At 52.3% G+C, this 15,927-nt stretch overlaps 6 protein-coding genes across 6 annotated transcripts; all 6 read left to right on the forward strand.

Annotated features, from left to right (window-relative positions):
- Positions 1-150: 150 nt before the first annotated feature.
- HMPREF1120_08498 (histone H2A) lies at positions 151-4,236 on the forward strand (the record flags this gene model as incomplete). Its single annotated transcript, XM_009162755.1, has 1 exon — positions 151-4,236. The coding sequence occupies one exon, from the start codon at positions 151-153 to the stop codon at positions 4,234-4,236; it is 4,086 nt and encodes a 1,361-aa protein (XP_009161003.1).
- A 508-nt stretch (positions 4,237-4,744) lies between these two features.
- HMPREF1120_08499 (uncharacterized protein) lies at positions 4,745-6,895 on the forward strand (the record flags this gene model as incomplete). The annotated part of the gene is made up of 1 exon (XM_009162756.1): positions 4,745-6,895. The coding sequence occupies one exon, from the start codon at positions 4,745-4,747 to the stop codon at positions 6,893-6,895; it is 2,151 nt and encodes a 716-aa protein (XP_009161004.1).
- A 540-nt stretch (positions 6,896-7,435) lies between these two features.
- On the forward strand, positions 7,436-8,841 carry HMPREF1120_08500 (uncharacterized protein; the record flags this gene model as incomplete). Its single annotated transcript, XM_009162757.1, has 4 exons — positions 7,436-7,526; positions 7,600-8,329; positions 8,385-8,707; positions 8,768-8,841. The coding sequence occupies 4 exons, from the start codon at positions 7,436-7,438 to the stop codon at positions 8,839-8,841; spliced, it is 1,218 nt and encodes a 405-aa protein (XP_009161005.1).
- Positions 8,842-9,320: 479 nt separating this feature from the next.
- On the forward strand, positions 9,321-10,987 carry HMPREF1120_08501 (cyclopropane-fatty-acyl-phospholipid synthase; the record flags this gene model as incomplete). The annotated part of the gene is made up of 2 exons (XM_009162758.1): positions 9,321-9,425; positions 9,518-10,987. 2 exons carry the CDS (start codon positions 9,321-9,323, stop codon positions 10,985-10,987), a joined length of 1,575 nt encoding a protein of 524 aa, XP_009161006.1.
- Positions 10,988-11,632: 645 nt separating this feature from the next.
- On the forward strand, positions 11,633-13,239 carry HMPREF1120_08502 (uncharacterized protein). The gene is made up of 2 exons (XM_009162759.1): positions 11,633-12,485; positions 12,537-13,239. The coding sequence occupies exons 1-2, from the start codon at positions 12,275-12,277 to the stop codon at positions 13,136-13,138; spliced, it is 813 nt and encodes a 270-aa protein (XP_009161007.1). The 5' UTR covers positions 11,633-12,274; the 3' UTR covers positions 13,139-13,239.
- A 314-nt stretch (positions 13,240-13,553) lies between these two features.
- HMPREF1120_08503 (glucose-6-phosphate isomerase) lies at positions 13,554-15,875 on the forward strand. The gene is made up of 3 exons (XM_009162760.1): positions 13,554-13,733; positions 13,892-14,431; positions 14,482-15,875. Exons 2-3 carry the CDS (start codon positions 13,932-13,934, stop codon positions 15,641-15,643), a joined length of 1,662 nt encoding a protein of 553 aa, XP_009161008.1. The 5' UTR covers positions 13,554-13,733; positions 13,892-13,931; the 3' UTR covers positions 15,644-15,875.
- The last annotated feature ends 52 nt before the right edge of the window (positions 15,876-15,927 follow it).

A 15,927-nucleotide genomic window follows, 5' to 3' on the forward strand; every position in this document is an offset into this window, starting at 1 on the left:
GCGTGCCATCAAAGACAAGGGAGCTTTTTGTGCTGACCTTACCTCTTACCGGTCCGCAAATCATGGCATCATGAACGCAAGTTTCTCGCCCTTGTCTTCCTCCGTCTACAGGCACTTTCGCATGCGCAAGTCAAAGCAAAAGCGCCGGTCATGCAGTGTTATACTGAACTGATACCGCCTACTGGCGTCACACATGCGCTTGCAGTACCATTCACCTCCTCAAAGGGTGACGACCTCCTTGTGGCCCGAACGTCTCTGCTGCAGATTTTCCGCTGCAAGCAGAATAACCATGGTTCAGAAACCAAGCTTGTCCTGGTGGCCGAATACAATCTCGCCGGCACCATCACATCATTAGGGCGTGTAAAGATTCCGAACTCTAAAAGTGGTGGGGATGCCGTGCTTGTTGCCTTCAGGGATGCTAAATTGAGTCTGATCGAATGGGATCCCGCGCTGCATAGCATATCTACCCTGTCAATACATTACTACGAACATCATGATCTCCAGTCTATCCCGTGGCAGCCTGATCTTTCCAAATGTGTCAGCCATCTGACAGTCGATCCATCTAGTAGATGCGCGGCTTTCAACTTCGGCGTCAGTAATCTCGCCATTATACCCCTTCACCAAGTCAGAGATGAGCTGGCGATGGACGAATTTGATGAGGTTGATGGAGAGGTCAAGGAACGGCTATCCCCGGATGGACAGAATGAGAACAAACACGACAGTCCAGATACGCCTTTCAAGCCCTCGTTCGTTTTGCCTCTCACAGCCCTTGACCCGGGCCTGCTGCATCCTGTTGATATGGCGTTCCTTCACGAATACCGGGATCCAACCGTTGGGATACTGTATTCGACCGCTGCACGCTCGTCCAATATGAATCATGAGCGTCGAGACGTCACCATATATGCTGTGTATGCTCTTGATATCGGACAAAAGGCATCCACCGCACTGCAGTCGGTCCAAAAGCTGCCAAATGATCTGTATCGGGTCATGGCACTTCCACCTCCTGTTGGCGGCGCTCTCCTGATCGGAGGGAATGAGCTGATTCACATCGACCAGAGCGGCAAAACCATTGCAATTGCTGTTAATGAGCTGGCGAAAGAGGCATCTTCCTTCCCCATGGCCGATCACGCCAACTATCGGCTGAAACTGGAGGGATGCCAGATCGAACACTTGGGCAACCCAAGCGGTGATATGCTTGTCATTCTGAAAACTGGCGAGCTGGCCCTTTTGTCGTTCCGAATGGACGGTCGTATGGTTTCGAGTATGGCTCTTCGCAGAGTCGGCGAAGGACAATCGCAGGGCTTGGCACTGGGTGCATCTACTTGCAGCACGAACCTCGGTTCAAACAGGCTATTTATTGGTAGCGAAGAGTCAGACTCTATCCTGCTAGCCACTGGCAGGAAGACCACACAACTCAGGCGAACAAACTCACGGATTCAATCTCAAGCCGACGATGCCGGGCTTTTCGATGATAACGAGGAGGATGGGATCGAAGACGAAGATGATCTCTATGCAGAACTGGCTGATGAACTCAACGGCAACGCATCAACTGATGTCAGTGGCCACAATTTCCGATTGTTGGACCGGTTGCCATCTATAGCACCAATCAACGATGTCGCCCTAGCGAATGTGGGGAAGCGGCGAGCGGAAGAGAGCGAGGTGACTCGCCAAGAGCTCGCTGTTGCTTATGGACGGGGTCACGCAGGCGGCCTCGCATTTCTCAGTCGGAAGCTTGAGCCCAGTGTGACCAGGCAGATCAAGTTCGAAAGACCCATAGGAGTTTGGTGTTTCAGTAGCGGCAATAGAGGCCAGCAAGGTGCAGAAGAGGAAAATTTTGACGACCTTGTAATGATCTCACAAACGACCGATGACGGTGCTGGAAGGACCAAACTGCTTCGACTGATTGATGGAGACCTGAATTCTATGGGCGAGTCAGAATTCGATGAATCAGCCGGAGCGGCAATCGGGGTTTTCAAACTAGAGGCCACCAACCACACCATTCAAGTCCTTCCAACTGAGCTTCGAGTTTATGATGCTGGATTTGCTTTGTCCCAAATATTCCCGATTGTGGACGAGGAAGAAGGACAAACGGCCAGAGCAGTCAAAGTCAGCTTCGTCGATCCGTACTTGGTTGTGGTCAAGGATGATGGTTCCATGTCTTTATTGAAGGCGGACAAGGCCGGTGAATTGGACGAAGTAGAATTACCCGAGAACCTGAGGGCCTGGTCAATACTATCTGCGACACTGTACCAGGATACAGACGATATGTTCCAGACGTCGAGGTTCTACAACGGTACAGCAACACCTGGGCCGATCCTGACCATTTTGACACAAGACGGGCATTTTTGCCTCTTGTCATTACCGAATGTCAGCATACAGGTGTTTCAGTGCGACAGCTTACCATTCCTCCCAACCCATCTCATGCAGGATCTACAGCTTCCCAAGCATTGGAGAAACAAGGATGATCTTGGCGAAGTGTTGCTAGCAGACCTTGGGAACAGCACAGACCGCCAACCATATTTGGTCGTTCGGAACTTGGTGGGAGATGTCATTATCTATGAATCCTTTGCAATGCCCGATGTTCTCGGAAGCTTCAGATTCAAGAAAGTCTTTACAAAGGCTGCGGGCGAGCTCGAGGACGGCGAAGAGGTAGGGCAGCCATCGACACTGCAACCCATGCAAGCTGTGACGAATGTCGCCGGCCACGCTTCAGTGTTTATCCCAGGCCGTCAGCCCTTGCTGATTATGCGGGAAGCTTCGACAATGCCTCGTGTATATGAACTGAACCCGACCAAGCTCAAATCAATGAACTCCGTCCACACAGGAACTTGTCGACAAGGATTAGTCTTGGTTGACGCCGACGATGAGATCAAGTTCTGCAATATTCCGGATTCAACAGTCCTTGGCCTGTCAGATTGGGTCATTAGAAGGGTTCCGCTGGGGCAGGACATCACCTCAGTAGCATACTTTGCACCCACCGACTCGTATATCCTGGCAACAAACCACACGACTGAATTCCAGCTTCCCCAAGATGACGAGTGGCATCCAGAATGGCAGGGCGAAGCAACAAAGTTTTTGCCCAGCTCGATACAAAGCAGTCTGAAACTTCTCAGCGCGAAGACACATTCGATTATCAGTCAGTACAGTTTCGACGCTTGCGAGAGGGTGCTATGCTTGGAAAGTCTCAATCTAGAAGTCTCTGAAGAGACCCACGAACGGAAAGACTTGATCGTCGTGGGGACGGCGATTGTAAAAGGAGAGAATGTCACCACAAGAGGCAATCTCTACATATTTGATGTGGTGGATGTGGTTCCGGAGCCAGACCGCCCTGAGTCGGACCTCAAAATCAAGCTGATCACAAAAGAAGACGTCCGCGGGGCTGTGAGCGCCTTGTGTGATATAGGCTCGCAGGGCTTTCTACTGGCTGCGCAAGGCCAGAAATCCATGGTACGGGGACTGAAGGAGGACATGTCGATTCTACCGGTTGCCTTCCTAGACATGCGGTATTACGTACACGTGGCCAGAGAGTTGCCCGGGACCGGTTTGTGTATTCTCGGTGACGCCTTCTCCGGGCTCTGGCTGGTGGGCTACTCCGAGGAACCGTACAAGTTGCAAATCTTGGGCCGAGACCTTGAAGATCCACCGGTTCTGGCTGCCGAGTTCCTCCCGGATGGCAAACAATTGTATATCATCTCATCGGACGACGATGGACTTCTGCGAGTGTTGCAATATGACCCAGAAAACCCCAAAGCGGAGCGCGGGACGAAGTTGCTGCTTCGAAGCACCTTCCACAGTGGCGCCGCGCCTACTAAGATGATCCTTCTCCCGCCGCAGGTCGCGTCCGGCCGTGGGCGAGACCCCGAAATCGACATGGACGTCGACAGCGGTGCCGGTCCTGCAGCGGGACGGCATCGGATCCTGGTCACCACTCAGGAGGGGTCTCTCTGCATGCTGACGCCGCTTTCCGAGGCAACCTACCGCCGTCTATCAGCTCTGCAGACTACCCTCTTGACGACGCTGGACTTCCATCCGTGCAGCCTGAACCCGCGGGCATATAGGCAGGTGGAGACAGACGGTATTGGGGGGCGAGGCATCATCGACGGCAACTACGTGCAACGATGGTGGGAAACGAGTACGCAACAGAGGGTCGCGAGCGCCGACAAGGCCGGAGCAAGTGTCTGGGAGGTCAGGGCGGATATGGATTTGATCAGTTGTCGCGACTTGGAGTTTAGATAGGCAGGGTTGAAGCTCGACAATCCAATTGCCGTCGTAGGTAGACCTATGTACTACTAGTAGAAGGCGATAGCCGTCTTACCTATCTTCGTGGCGACTGCACAAGGGATGTGGTAATGTAACACAAGGAACTGTGGGTAGGTTGATATGCCGCGTTTCGACTATAAACGAAGGGTTAAGACCGAACATTCTACTACTTGCAGGGTACAATACTCGACATACTAGAGACATTGTATCTCATCCGCCGCGGTTCGGCCGCTGTACGTTGTAGACCCGCTGCAGTGGAGGGGCAGTAAAACAAGGACCAAGACAACTGAAAGCTGTCAGCCTGGTCACTTAAATCCACCCATTCACGACTGTCCGTAACTCACCGCTTTGTCTTCGCATCGTGGTTATTTCCATTATCATTAAATGCATACTCTAGGCTGGTACCTAGTTTCAACCAGAAGCGCCGGTTTCGATGCGCCCATATGGCAATGTTGATGCTATTTTCAATTCGGACAACGTGAAGATGAAGACGAAATCTGATTACGCCGAGGTGCCAGTGGCAACCCTGAGCGATCAGCGGAAGCTGTGTTGGTCCCCAGGCACCAGGGTTAAATGTGCTCTTATCGCAGCTCTGGTGACTGTATTGCTATGGGACTGCTACTCCGGGGCACCTCGAGCATTTTCATTTCCATCTTCGCCCGGCCACAAATTGAAGACATCCGAAGTGGTGGCCTCTGAGTCCGCGACTGATAATGAGAGCGCAAACATATCTACCTTCCGCTGGTCATCTATTACGCCGTCCAGAGACCTCCAATATCATGACTGTCTCGATGGATTTCAATGCGCTAGGCTCGACCTTCCGATGGACTACCACAGGGAAGATTCCCCAGACCGAATAGCTCTGGCGATTGTCAGAAAGCCCGCCAAAGTCCCCGTCAGCGACCCCCGATATGGAGGGGCAATACTCGTGAATCCAGGAGGTCCCGGTGGCTCGGGGGTGGCGAAAGTGTTGTATCACGGCGGCCTGATCCAGCAGATTGTCGACGCAGCCAACGAGACGAGGACGACCGAGTCTGACTCCGACTCGCACCAAGACTCGGATGGCCAGCACAAGTATTTTGACATTGTTGGATTTGATCCGCGCGGCGTCAATAACAGCACTCCCATCCTTACGTGTTTCCCGGACAACTTTGCCCGACAGACCTGGGATCTGCAAGTTCAGGCCGAAGGACTTTTGGGCAGTTCTGAGGGCTCGTTGAGAACTGCCTGGCGGCGGGCGCGGGCATACACTGAGGGCTGTTCCTCCCGCCATCCAGGACAGTCTGAGAACACTACCTCTAACTATCTCGAGCATGTCAACACTACCCCCGTCGCCGCGGATATGGCACAGATCATCGAGCGGCATGGCGAATGGCGCGAGCGAGAGGGCGTCAAAGCAGCAGCACGAGCAGCAGTTGATGTCAACGGTCGAAATCGAGATTCTCGGCAAAGCATCATCGCACGCACAAAGTGGCAGCGAGGTAAAGAGAAATTACAGTACTGGGGCTTCTCGTATGGAACGCTCCTCGGAGCCACCTTTGCCGCCATGTATCCGGAAAAAGTGTCACGGATGGTTTTGGACGGCGTGGTCGACGCCGAGGACTACTATAACGGCCCATGGTTAGGGAACCTCGTCGACACCGATTTGATTCTACACAAAGTATGGCGCTACTGTTCGGAAGCCGGGCCGGATCGATGCCCATTTTGGAGACCTGGTGGTCCACAGGCCATCCATGCTGTATACGAGAAGTTGTTGCACGATATCTGGGACGACCCGTTGTCGGTGCCCGGTGACAACCGGCGCCGCGGGCCTGAGATAGTTACATGGACAGATGTGAAAATGGTCGTCAAGAACGCCTTGTACCAGCCTGTCATGCTGGGTCCCCTCATGGCTGAACTATTGCAGGATATCACGAATGGCACGGGAGCCCTGTTTGCAGAATACAAGCAGAGCGCGCGGAAGCCGAGCTGTCGATCAGCACAGTGTGAAATTGATGGGCCCTTTTCCGAGGAATGCGTCTCTCCGAACTGGAATGAGTTGGAGGCCACTTCGGCCGTCTTGTGTACTGATGCTGAGGGGATCGGCAGCTTGACGGAGGATGAGTTCCGGTCTTATTGGGAGACCCTGCGTGGCCAGAGTAGTGCTATGGGCGACTACTGGGCGCAGACTCGGCTGAACTGTGCTGGCTGGAAGGCTAGGGCTAAATGGCGGTTTTCTGGACCTTTTGACATGGGAGATGGAACGTCCACTACCACTGGTAGTGCTACCACGGCACATCCGATACTCTTCGTCTCAAATACCCTGGACACCGTCACTCCGCTGCGCATGGCCCAGAAAATGTCTTCCCGGTTCCCTGGCTCCGGGCTCCTCCAGCAGGACGCCGAGGGCCACTGCTCGTTTACCGCCCCTTCGCTGTGCACCGCCAGGGCTATCAGGCGGTATTTTCAAACGGGAGTCATGCCGCAGCCTGGCACGCGGTGTGAGCCTGACATTAAGCCGTTTGAGGGGCAAGATCTGAGTCAATTGTCAGATGAGATGGCCTCGAGCATGAGCGAGGAAGACGTCGCTCTTCTGGCAGCACTGGTTGAGATCGCACGCAGTAGCAAGGCCGGCAGGATGGGTTGGCATTACTGAGCTTCACGATTTTGTCTAGAGCCAAAGTAAGAGTGAAGTGCAGGATTTCAAGATTGATTTCATTGTATACATGTGACTGCGTGAATTATTGATCTGGTGATTATTAGCCTTGTGTTCGTTGGTCTCTGTCGTTTGTCCGCCCGAGGCAGCCAATTTGAGCAGCGGTCGATGTTAGTCATGACTTTTGCTCCGAATAGACAATGGACATGCGTCCACATCAGCTCCCCAGGTCAGCTCTCAATTTTCAGCAATTGAATTTCGTTGATGGACGTCAACTCGGGAAAGAAAATGCAAGGTGCTCGAGGAGGTGGTGCAAAAAGGGGTGAAGGAGCCTCGTTCCGCTTGTTAAAAGCGGCGGGTATTGCTCTCGACTCGGCGACCGCAACCAAGTCGACTTCGAGACATTGAAAACCATTGAAGCTTACTTTACGATTGTAGTATTCACCTGTTCAAGCCGGCGCACTTCTGTCTCTCCGTTCACTTCCTTTCTCTTCTATCCTATCTGCTCGGCGCTCCGAAGCATGATAGGCCCTGCCCAACATGGACGGTGACCCGGCTGTTGAGCCAGAGGTTGATTCCTTCAGTTTAATTCTCCCACTCCCTTACCGGGTTGCGATTATAATTGTCTTTGGTACGGCATGACAGTGAGGAGAATTGAAACGCAAAGGCCAGACTGGATGGAACTGATGAATATGTATCTATAGGCATCTGGGCCTGGGGCCTGAATCTGCATTACCTGCATCTGATCAAGATTGACGTCCCTGCACTCATTCGATACCCTGCTCGTCAATCACATCACCATGCCCTTCACCACCACTCGACGTACCGACTCGCGACGATCCTTACTATTCCCCTAATCGGGTCACTTCTTCTTTTCTGGGCCGTCACTCGGGGCTCCAAACAAGCCGCTCTCTCCTGGCAGATCCTGCCGCAGTCCTACCTCCTGTTCCTTGCACTATGCTTCATCTTGCCATTCAAGCGCATGTCGAGCTCAGGGCGACAGCATTTCCTGCGGAGCTTGAAGCGCGTCAGCCTGGGTGGATTGGCAGAAGTACAGGACGGAAAATTCGGGGACATCCTGCTGGCCGATGTTCTCACCAGTTATTCAAAGGTGTTGGGGGATCTGTTTGTGTCGACGTGTATGTTGTTCTCTAGAAAGACAAGCAGCACCGCTAAGCCCGACCGTGGGTGCGGCGGCGCGTATCTGGTACCCTTTATCATCAGCATTCCCAGCATGATACGGTTGAGACAATGTTTGATTGAATATTCCCGGGTTCGGAGGAACCGGTCCGCAGCCACTGGCTGGGGAGGGCAACACCTTGCCAACGCGCTCAAATATGCCAGCGCCTTTCCGGTGATTATTCTGAGTGCCCTACAACGAAGCTATGACCCGAGCAAATATCACATGAGCGAGGCTGGGTTGTTTCGACTATGGTATGATCTTGCTGATACCCTTGCTGTCTGTATTGCATTGGCTGACCTTTCTTAGGCTGTTTTTCGTTTTCGTCAACTCGTTCTATTCCTTTTATTGGGACGTGGCCAAGGATTGGGATTTGTCGTTGTTTTCTTCCAGCAAAGCCAGAAACGACCCTGAGTACCCTTACGGACTGAGGCGGCATCGATATTTCCATGCAAAGGAGATCTACTACGCCGCCATTGTCATAGATCTGCTTCTACGGTGTACCTGGAGTATTAAGCTTTCGCCGCATTTGGACCATTTCAACGACTTGGAAGGGGGCATTTTCTTGATGGAACTGCTGGAGGTTACCCGTCGATGGATGTGGATTTTTCTGAGGGTCGAGACCGAATGGGGTGAGTTGGACCATACTGCCTTTGTTTTCCTTCTCTTCGTTTACTGACTGACGTCTACAGTTCGGAACAATCTTGGGCCAGCACCGGATGATATATTGTTGGGAGAATTTGCTGGTAAAATAGACGACGACTAGGTGTCCCATCTCAAGGCGCCAGCAACGTCCTTACTTTTCTAAGACCTGGAAAAAGTCATTACTACAATGTATAGTGCGGGCGAATAATGTGGCTATAAGTAGCTGTCAGTGTAGGAATTGACGTCTGCTATGGCCGTCTTGACTTGGTTTCGAGAGCAACCCTGAAACCCCCCTGACACGGTTGGATTAGGCTGGAAAAAAGCACCAATCCACCTTCTACCCTAGATGCAGGTCCCAGGGGGAGAAGACACGCAGTACAGCAGATTGTGTTACCTTATGCAGTGTATAAAGTGAAGCGAATTGAGTAGTCACTTTAAGCAAAGCACACACAAAGTCAACGTGTGCAGGCAACTTGGACGTGTATCACATGCTCCCCACCTGACCGCTTTTTCTTCAGGCCAAGTATGTCCTAATAAGTGTTCTCACTTTCTCAACTTCACACTGTCTGTATCAGTGTACCTCCCGCCATCGAAGACAAGATGGCCGAAAACCACCCAGAGTCCCTGGAGAGCTTCGAGTTCATCCAGACTCCTCCTGCTCCTCCGCAACAACCTGCCGAGGACTGCGGTGTGCGCACCACTTCTGTATGTTCAAGTTGTTTTGGTGCCTTGAAGTTCTGAGAGCTTTCCCCGGCTCGGCTCCGTCAGGACACAAACTTACAGTCGTTTGAATTCAGTACCCCGCGATCAAGAATGCTCCTCTACCTGCGGACGGCGCTGGCAGTGATTCTTTCAACAACTATGTGTTGATAGGCTTGTTGATCGCCGTGCCGGCGTACCTGGCGCGACAGCTCCATGGAGGACTGTACACGACGATTTTCCTGGCGACCTTGACTTCGGTGCCGATTTTGATGGCCTTTTGGACGGTTGCATCGTCGATATCTCCACGCAAGAACGAAAAGGCGCGGTTCCCCGGCCGGCCGATCGAACACTACCTGCATTTCCGGGACGAGGAGGACCGTGCTCGATATCATGGCAAGCACCGCATTCCGATGGAGACATTCCACGAAATGTACTTCGACGAAAAGGTGGATTTCAAGGGCGACTGCTTGGAGGTGATGGAATACAGGCACGACTGGGCAAGCTTCCGGTTCACATTGTCCTTGTTCAAGTTTTTCTTCACGGGTATGATCCCCGAGGTGATTATGCACACACGGTCCCAAGACGAGGAGCAAGTCCGGGACCATTATGACCGTGGCGACGACTTCTACAGCTGGTTCCTGGGCCCTCGCATGATCTACACCTCGGGCATCATCTCGGACATTCGCCACGAGGAATCGCTCGAGCAGCTCCAAGACAACAAGCTGGCCATTGTGTGTGAAAAGATCGGTTTGCAGAAAGGTGAGCGGATGCTCGATATCGGCTGTGGATGGGGCACTCTGGCCAAATACGCCAGTGTGCACTACGGTGCCCATGTCACGGGTATCACGCTAGGTCGGAACCAAACTGCTTGGGGCAACAACGGGCTCCGTCAGGCAGGCATCGGCGAGGATCAGAGCAAGATCCTGTGCATGGACTACCGCGACATCCCGGTCCCCGAGGGCGGGTACAAGAAGATCACATGTCTCGAAATGGCCGAGCATGTCGGTGTGCGGCATTTCGGAGCGTTCCTGAACCAGGTCTACAACATGTTGGATGACGATGGTGTTTTCTTCCTGCAGTATGCCGGTCTCCGCAAGTCGTGGCAGTACGAAGATCTGATCTGGGGCTTGTTCATGAACAAGTACATCTTCCCGGGAGCCGATGCGTCCACACCCCTGGGATTCGTTACCGACAAGCTCGAAGGCGCCGGCTTCGAGGTCAAGAGCATCGATACCATTGGCGTGCACTACTCCGCCACCCTCTGGAGATGGTACCGTAACTGGATCGCCAACCAGGACAAGGTCAAGGCCAAATATGGCACTAGATGGTACCGCATTTGGGAGTACTTCTTGGCTTATTCTACCATCGTCGCCAGGCAGGGCAGTGCCACTTGCTTCCAGATCACTCTGGTCAAGAACCTCAACAGCACCCATCGCATCGAGGGTGTCGACACCCAGTTCGGTCTGCATGGCGCCCTGCATGCCGGCCAGGCTCGTTTGGAAGGTCTGCCTACCAAGGCTGGTCTGAATGGTAGTGCTGTTAAGACTGAGCTTGTGGCAAGGTAGATGGCCAGAAATGGATACCCCTCATTGAGCAACGGTGGAATGGTGGTTCGACAGAATGGAGCATCTCACCTGTTCTGCTTTAAACTATGATCTGCTGTCGCCCAAGCGCTGCAGCCTGCTCAACCGGGGAGGCCTATCTACCTAGGTATGCTCGTCATGTTTCTCCCTGAACATGAAAACGCACCGACGAGAAAATTGGAGCAAGGAGAGAAAAAGAAGAAAGACGAGAAGAGACAACATCCCAAACGTTCGTGAATCCCCTTTAGAACAGACTATTTGTACATGTTGCTATAGAATGGATATAGTCCCTGTCCTGATAGAAGTTGGGCATGATGCGAAAGGAATTCAACAATAAACAAGATCAAGTGATCCCCATCCTACCTTACTGTACACAATCCTACCTACTGTACACAGTACTTTACAATACATGTACCGAACTGCCTAGAGTAATGTACCTAGGTACCTCGCCTTCGAGTCCCTCTACCATACTTATTACATTTCAAGTACCGAACATGGAGCATTCGAAAAGCTCCCGTGACAGAGTGACTCACGTGACCGCCCCTTTTCCACTTGGCCTTGGCAGCTGTTCCGACTTCAAGTTGAACTTCGACCCAAGTCACTAGGTACTACAGTTGTACTGGCCCTCAACAAACAAAACCAAGGCACATGTCTGCCAAAACCCGTCCCATGTACAGTATCTCCCAGCTTCATGCTCATCATCATGTTTGGCTTTCGCAAATTCTATACATAGGACGATATACAGGTATTAGCAGGAGAGTCTGTCAGGAATGCGGATGCTTGTGCATAGACCACTTGTTGAAAGCGTCTCCTTTGTTCCTCATCTGCAACCATCTTCTTCAACCTTTCTCATGAAGACAAACTGTGAGACTCGCTGGTCAGTCTGTTTCATATGCTCGGTTGACCACAGTTCGCGGAGTTACCTGGTTGATATGTCCAACTTGAATGCTTCCCCAGCTCTTCTGGAGGTTCACTCGGTCCGCACGTCGGAAATTGATCGGTTCCACAGGTTCGATGCCGTTGCTTCTCATTGACATGTGTTACAGCTAGCCCTCTCAAACTGATGAAAGCGGCTCAGCCAGTCTATACCGCAATATTCCTTTGTTGATTTATCCAATTTCGGCACAAAGAAAGATGACTGTCAATATTAATAGCCATGCTTCTGGATGTTGGCCTCCTACCGAGCTGCTATCCAAGACCTTCGTTTCCTGTCTCTGTCAAGCTGTTTCTATCTGCCATTTGACTCACCTGGTGGGAATTTAGTTCACCATGCGCTCAATTATCGCTGTGCTCGTCGCGGCCTTCCTGGCCACCGCAGTCCAATGTTTCGCCGAACCTGACGGTGGTCATGGATTGGTTCACCACAAAAGCTGCGCTCCCAAGACCGGTGACTGCTCCAACTGCGGCGCCGACTATGTCCTCTGCGGTACTGCCACTTGCTACAACCCCAAAGCCGGTGAAACATGCTGTCAAAATCAATGTAAGTCTGGATCAATTTCTTGCAGTGTCCTTTTTGCTGATCAAAATGTAGATGCATGCGCCGCCAACTTCAACTGCTCGTCCACTGGCCCACACTGCATACCGAAGAATGGCGGCAAAGACTGCGATAAAAGCAAGACGCACACCAGCACAACTACTACTGCCGCCAGTGCAGTGCCCACCACCACCAGCTCCTCTACGTCTGTGTCAAGCTCAGCTGCCGCCACGATTACTACTTCGGCGGCTGCTACCGCTTCCCCCGTTGCCCTTGTGATGTCTGCTCCTGATGGCAGCAACATAACAACAACCTACACGACCACCGTCACTTTGTACACCACGAACTGTGTAACCGTCAGCGCCACTTCGGGGTCGTCTTGTAGCCTGAGCGGCGCCACCACCGGTCTTCCTTTGACCACCAGCTCTATGGTGCCATATGGCAACTCGACCACAGTCGCATTGAATACCACCACGTCCACGTTGTCGGTTGCAAATGTCACGGCTCATTCTACCGGCCAGCTCAGCCCCAAACCGACCGCGAGCATTAGCCCTCCTATTAGTGGCTACAAGGGGGCTGCCTCGGGTGTCCAAGGCCAATCGTCGACGTCTTTGTTTGCTTTGGGTTGTTTCATTTATATGGCTGCTCTGTTGATTTAGAGCGAGTTGGTACATGCTGGTGGTGATGGCTCGCCGAAAGGGAAAATGTCGGCAAAATAGACAGACGGAAGATACCTAATCTTGATCTATGTGGGAGAATGGCTTTTTTCCTCTCCGCTATAGTCGTCGTACCGACGAAAGGAGGGCATTTCCTTTGCTGTTCGACCATCAAATAGTAGAGTGCTTAGTCATCAGTTTACTGTTCATATTGTGCATTGGTAGAGCTTGCGATGTCGAATCAGCTGCGCAAGGCTGGCCAGATGGTGGGCATGGCGAGCTGCAACGGGGTATGGGAGGGTGCGGAACGAGGACCACGGGCAGGTTAACAGCGAATGAGAAGCAGTGCGCTCCTTATCCGCTTTTCAGCTGCCAGAGAATTTGTGTGTTGGTTGCCCGTCGGTGGTGGTTACATCATCCTCAACAGCGGGCGTTTCGGGCAGATCCAAACAGAAAAACTGCCCCTCCATCCGTTCTTGTCAGCTTCACGTTCACTGCTTCTGCATCCTACCGCCAGCACACGTTGACCGACGCCAGAGTTGTGGTCTATAAACAGTGTCCTCGTCTTATCAATAGTATTCGTCTCTGCAGTCAACCCGTAAGTGCTTTTTCCAAGCTCGTAACTATTCTTTGCTCTACTTTCCCCCTGCACCCGGACCTCCCCGCGCTTGCACCGCAGTACCACCAAGCGAACTTCTCCCAACATTGGTCGTCTGTCTACAACACTCCGGAAAGCACTCATACTGACCTGAGCAGGCTTCTTTCAAGCCTCGTTTACCTATAAACTCCATCCAAGATGCCGGGCTTCTCGCAGGCCACCGAATTGAAAGCATGGCAAGCTCTGGTCGACCACCATAACAATGTCGGTCGCAATCTTGTCCTCAAGGAATGTTTTGCCCAAGATCCTCAGCGGTTTGAGAAATTCAAGAGAGTCTTCAAGAACACTGCCGACAACTCGGAGATCTTGTTTGACTTCTCCAAAAACTTCTTGACGGAAGAAACGCTCAAGTTGCTGGTCAACTTGGCCAAAGAGGCCAAGGTTGAAGAACTGCGGGATGCCATGTTTGCTGGCGAGAAGATCAACTTCACCGAAAAGAGAGCAGTCTACCATGTCGCGCTTCGAAACGTTACCAACCAGCCCATGGCTGTGGACGGAAAGAGCGTCGTCGAGGAGACCAACGCCGTGCTGCAACACATGAAGGAGTTTTCGGAACAGGTCCGAAGTGGTGAATGGAAAGGATATACCGGCAAGAAGTTAACCACTATCATCAACATTGGTATCGGTGGTTCCGACCTGTAAGTGTGGTGTCTTTTGCAATCATGACAGCTCGACTGACGATCATCAGTGGTCCAGTAATGGTTTCGGAGGCCCTGAAGCCATACGGTGCCAGAGACATGACCCTCCACTTTGTTTCCAACATCGACGGCACGCACATTGCCGAGGCCCTCAAGAATTCCGACCCCGAGACCACCCTCTTCCTCATCGCCTCCAAGACCTTTACAACCGCAGAGACCACCACCAACGCCAACACGGCTAAGAAATGGTTCTTGCAGCATGCAAAGGACGAGGCGCACATTGCCAAACACTTTGTCGCTCTGTCCACCAATGCAGAGGAAGTCTCCAAATTCGGCATTGACACCAAGAATATGTTCACTTTCGAGAGCTGGGTGGGCGGCCGATATTCGGTGTGGTCCGCCATTGGACTTTCTGTTTGCTTGTACATTGGCTATGAGAACTTCCATCAATTCCTTGCCGGAGCACACGCCATGGACCAGCACTTCAAGACCGCGCCTCTGGAGGAGAACATCCCTGTCATTGCCGGTCTGCTCAGCGTGTGGTACTCGGACTTTTACGGCGCCCAGACACATCTAGTGGCTCCCTTCGACCAGTACATGCACCGCTTCCCAGCCTATCTCCAACAGTTGACTATGGAATCCAACGGCAAAGCAGTCACCCGGACCGGCGAGTACGTTAAGTACACTACCGGCTCCATCTTCTTCGGTGAACCTGCCACCAATGCCCAACATTCATTCTTCCAACTGTTGCACCAGGGCACCAAACTTATCCCGGCCGACTTCATTTTGGCCGCCAATTCCCACAACCCCGTCGAGGGAGGCCTGCACCAGCGAATGCTGGCATCGAACTTCCTTGCCCAAGCTGAGGCTTTGATGATTGGCAAGACTCCGGAGCAGGTCAAGGCTGAAGGCGCTCCAGATGAGCTTGTCGCCCATAAGACCTTCCTGGGTAACCGCCCCACGACCAACATTCTGGCCGAATTGATCACCCCCGCCACGCTGGGTGCGCTGATCGCCTACTATGAACACATGGTCTTCACCGAAGGTGCCATCTGGAACATCAACAGCTTCGATCAATGGGGTGTTGAGTTGGGCAAGGTGTTGGCCAAGACGATCCAGAAGGAGCTTGAGACCGAGGGCGCAGGAAGCGACCATGACTCTTCGACTGCTGGATTGTTGGCTGCATTCAAGGCAAAGAACGGCCTGAAATGAATTGCCCCAAACAAGCACAAAAGTAAAGTATTTGGGAAGACAAGACATCACGGTTTAACATAAGTAATGAAACACCAAGTCGCACATCGCTTTGTGGGGATTGCCTTCAAGGTCCTTCAATCAAAGGGCCACAAGACTGTCTTTACTTTGCATTCCATAGATAACTTACCCGTATTTTTTTGTCGGTATGAGTGCAGATGAATCAGAACAGCCCAAAGAAGTTGAAGCACTATTATGTCCGAAGCATTCTTTCGCAGTCCCGTTGTACCAATTTGCTGCTTACT

Source organism: Exophiala dermatitidis (genome assembly GCF_000230625.1).
Source record: "Exophiala dermatitidis NIH/UT8656 unplaced genomic scaffold supercont1.7, whole genome shotgun sequence".
Taxonomy (NCBI): Eukaryota; Fungi; Ascomycota; class Eurotiomycetes; order Chaetothyriales; family Herpotrichiellaceae; genus Exophiala; species Exophiala dermatitidis.

Excerpts from the sequence above, each read along its gene's own strand:
- HMPREF1120_08502 (XM_009162759.1), top strand. The coding sequence starts at position 12,275 with ATGCGCTCAATTATCGCTGTGCTCGTCGCGGCCTTCCTGGCCACCGCA. Across the intron at positions 12,486-12,536 it reads AACATGCTGTCAAAATCAAT|ATGCATGCGCCGCCAACTTC; the intron begins GTAAGTCTGGAT and ends ATCAAAATGTAG.
- HMPREF1120_08503 (XM_009162760.1), top strand. The coding sequence starts at position 13,932 with ATGCCGGGCTTCTCGCAGGCCACCGAATTGAAAGCATGGCAAGCTCTG. Across the intron at positions 14,432-14,481 it reads GGTATCGGTGGTTCCGACCT|TGGTCCAGTAATGGTTTCGG; the intron begins GTAAGTGTGGTG and ends GACGATCATCAG.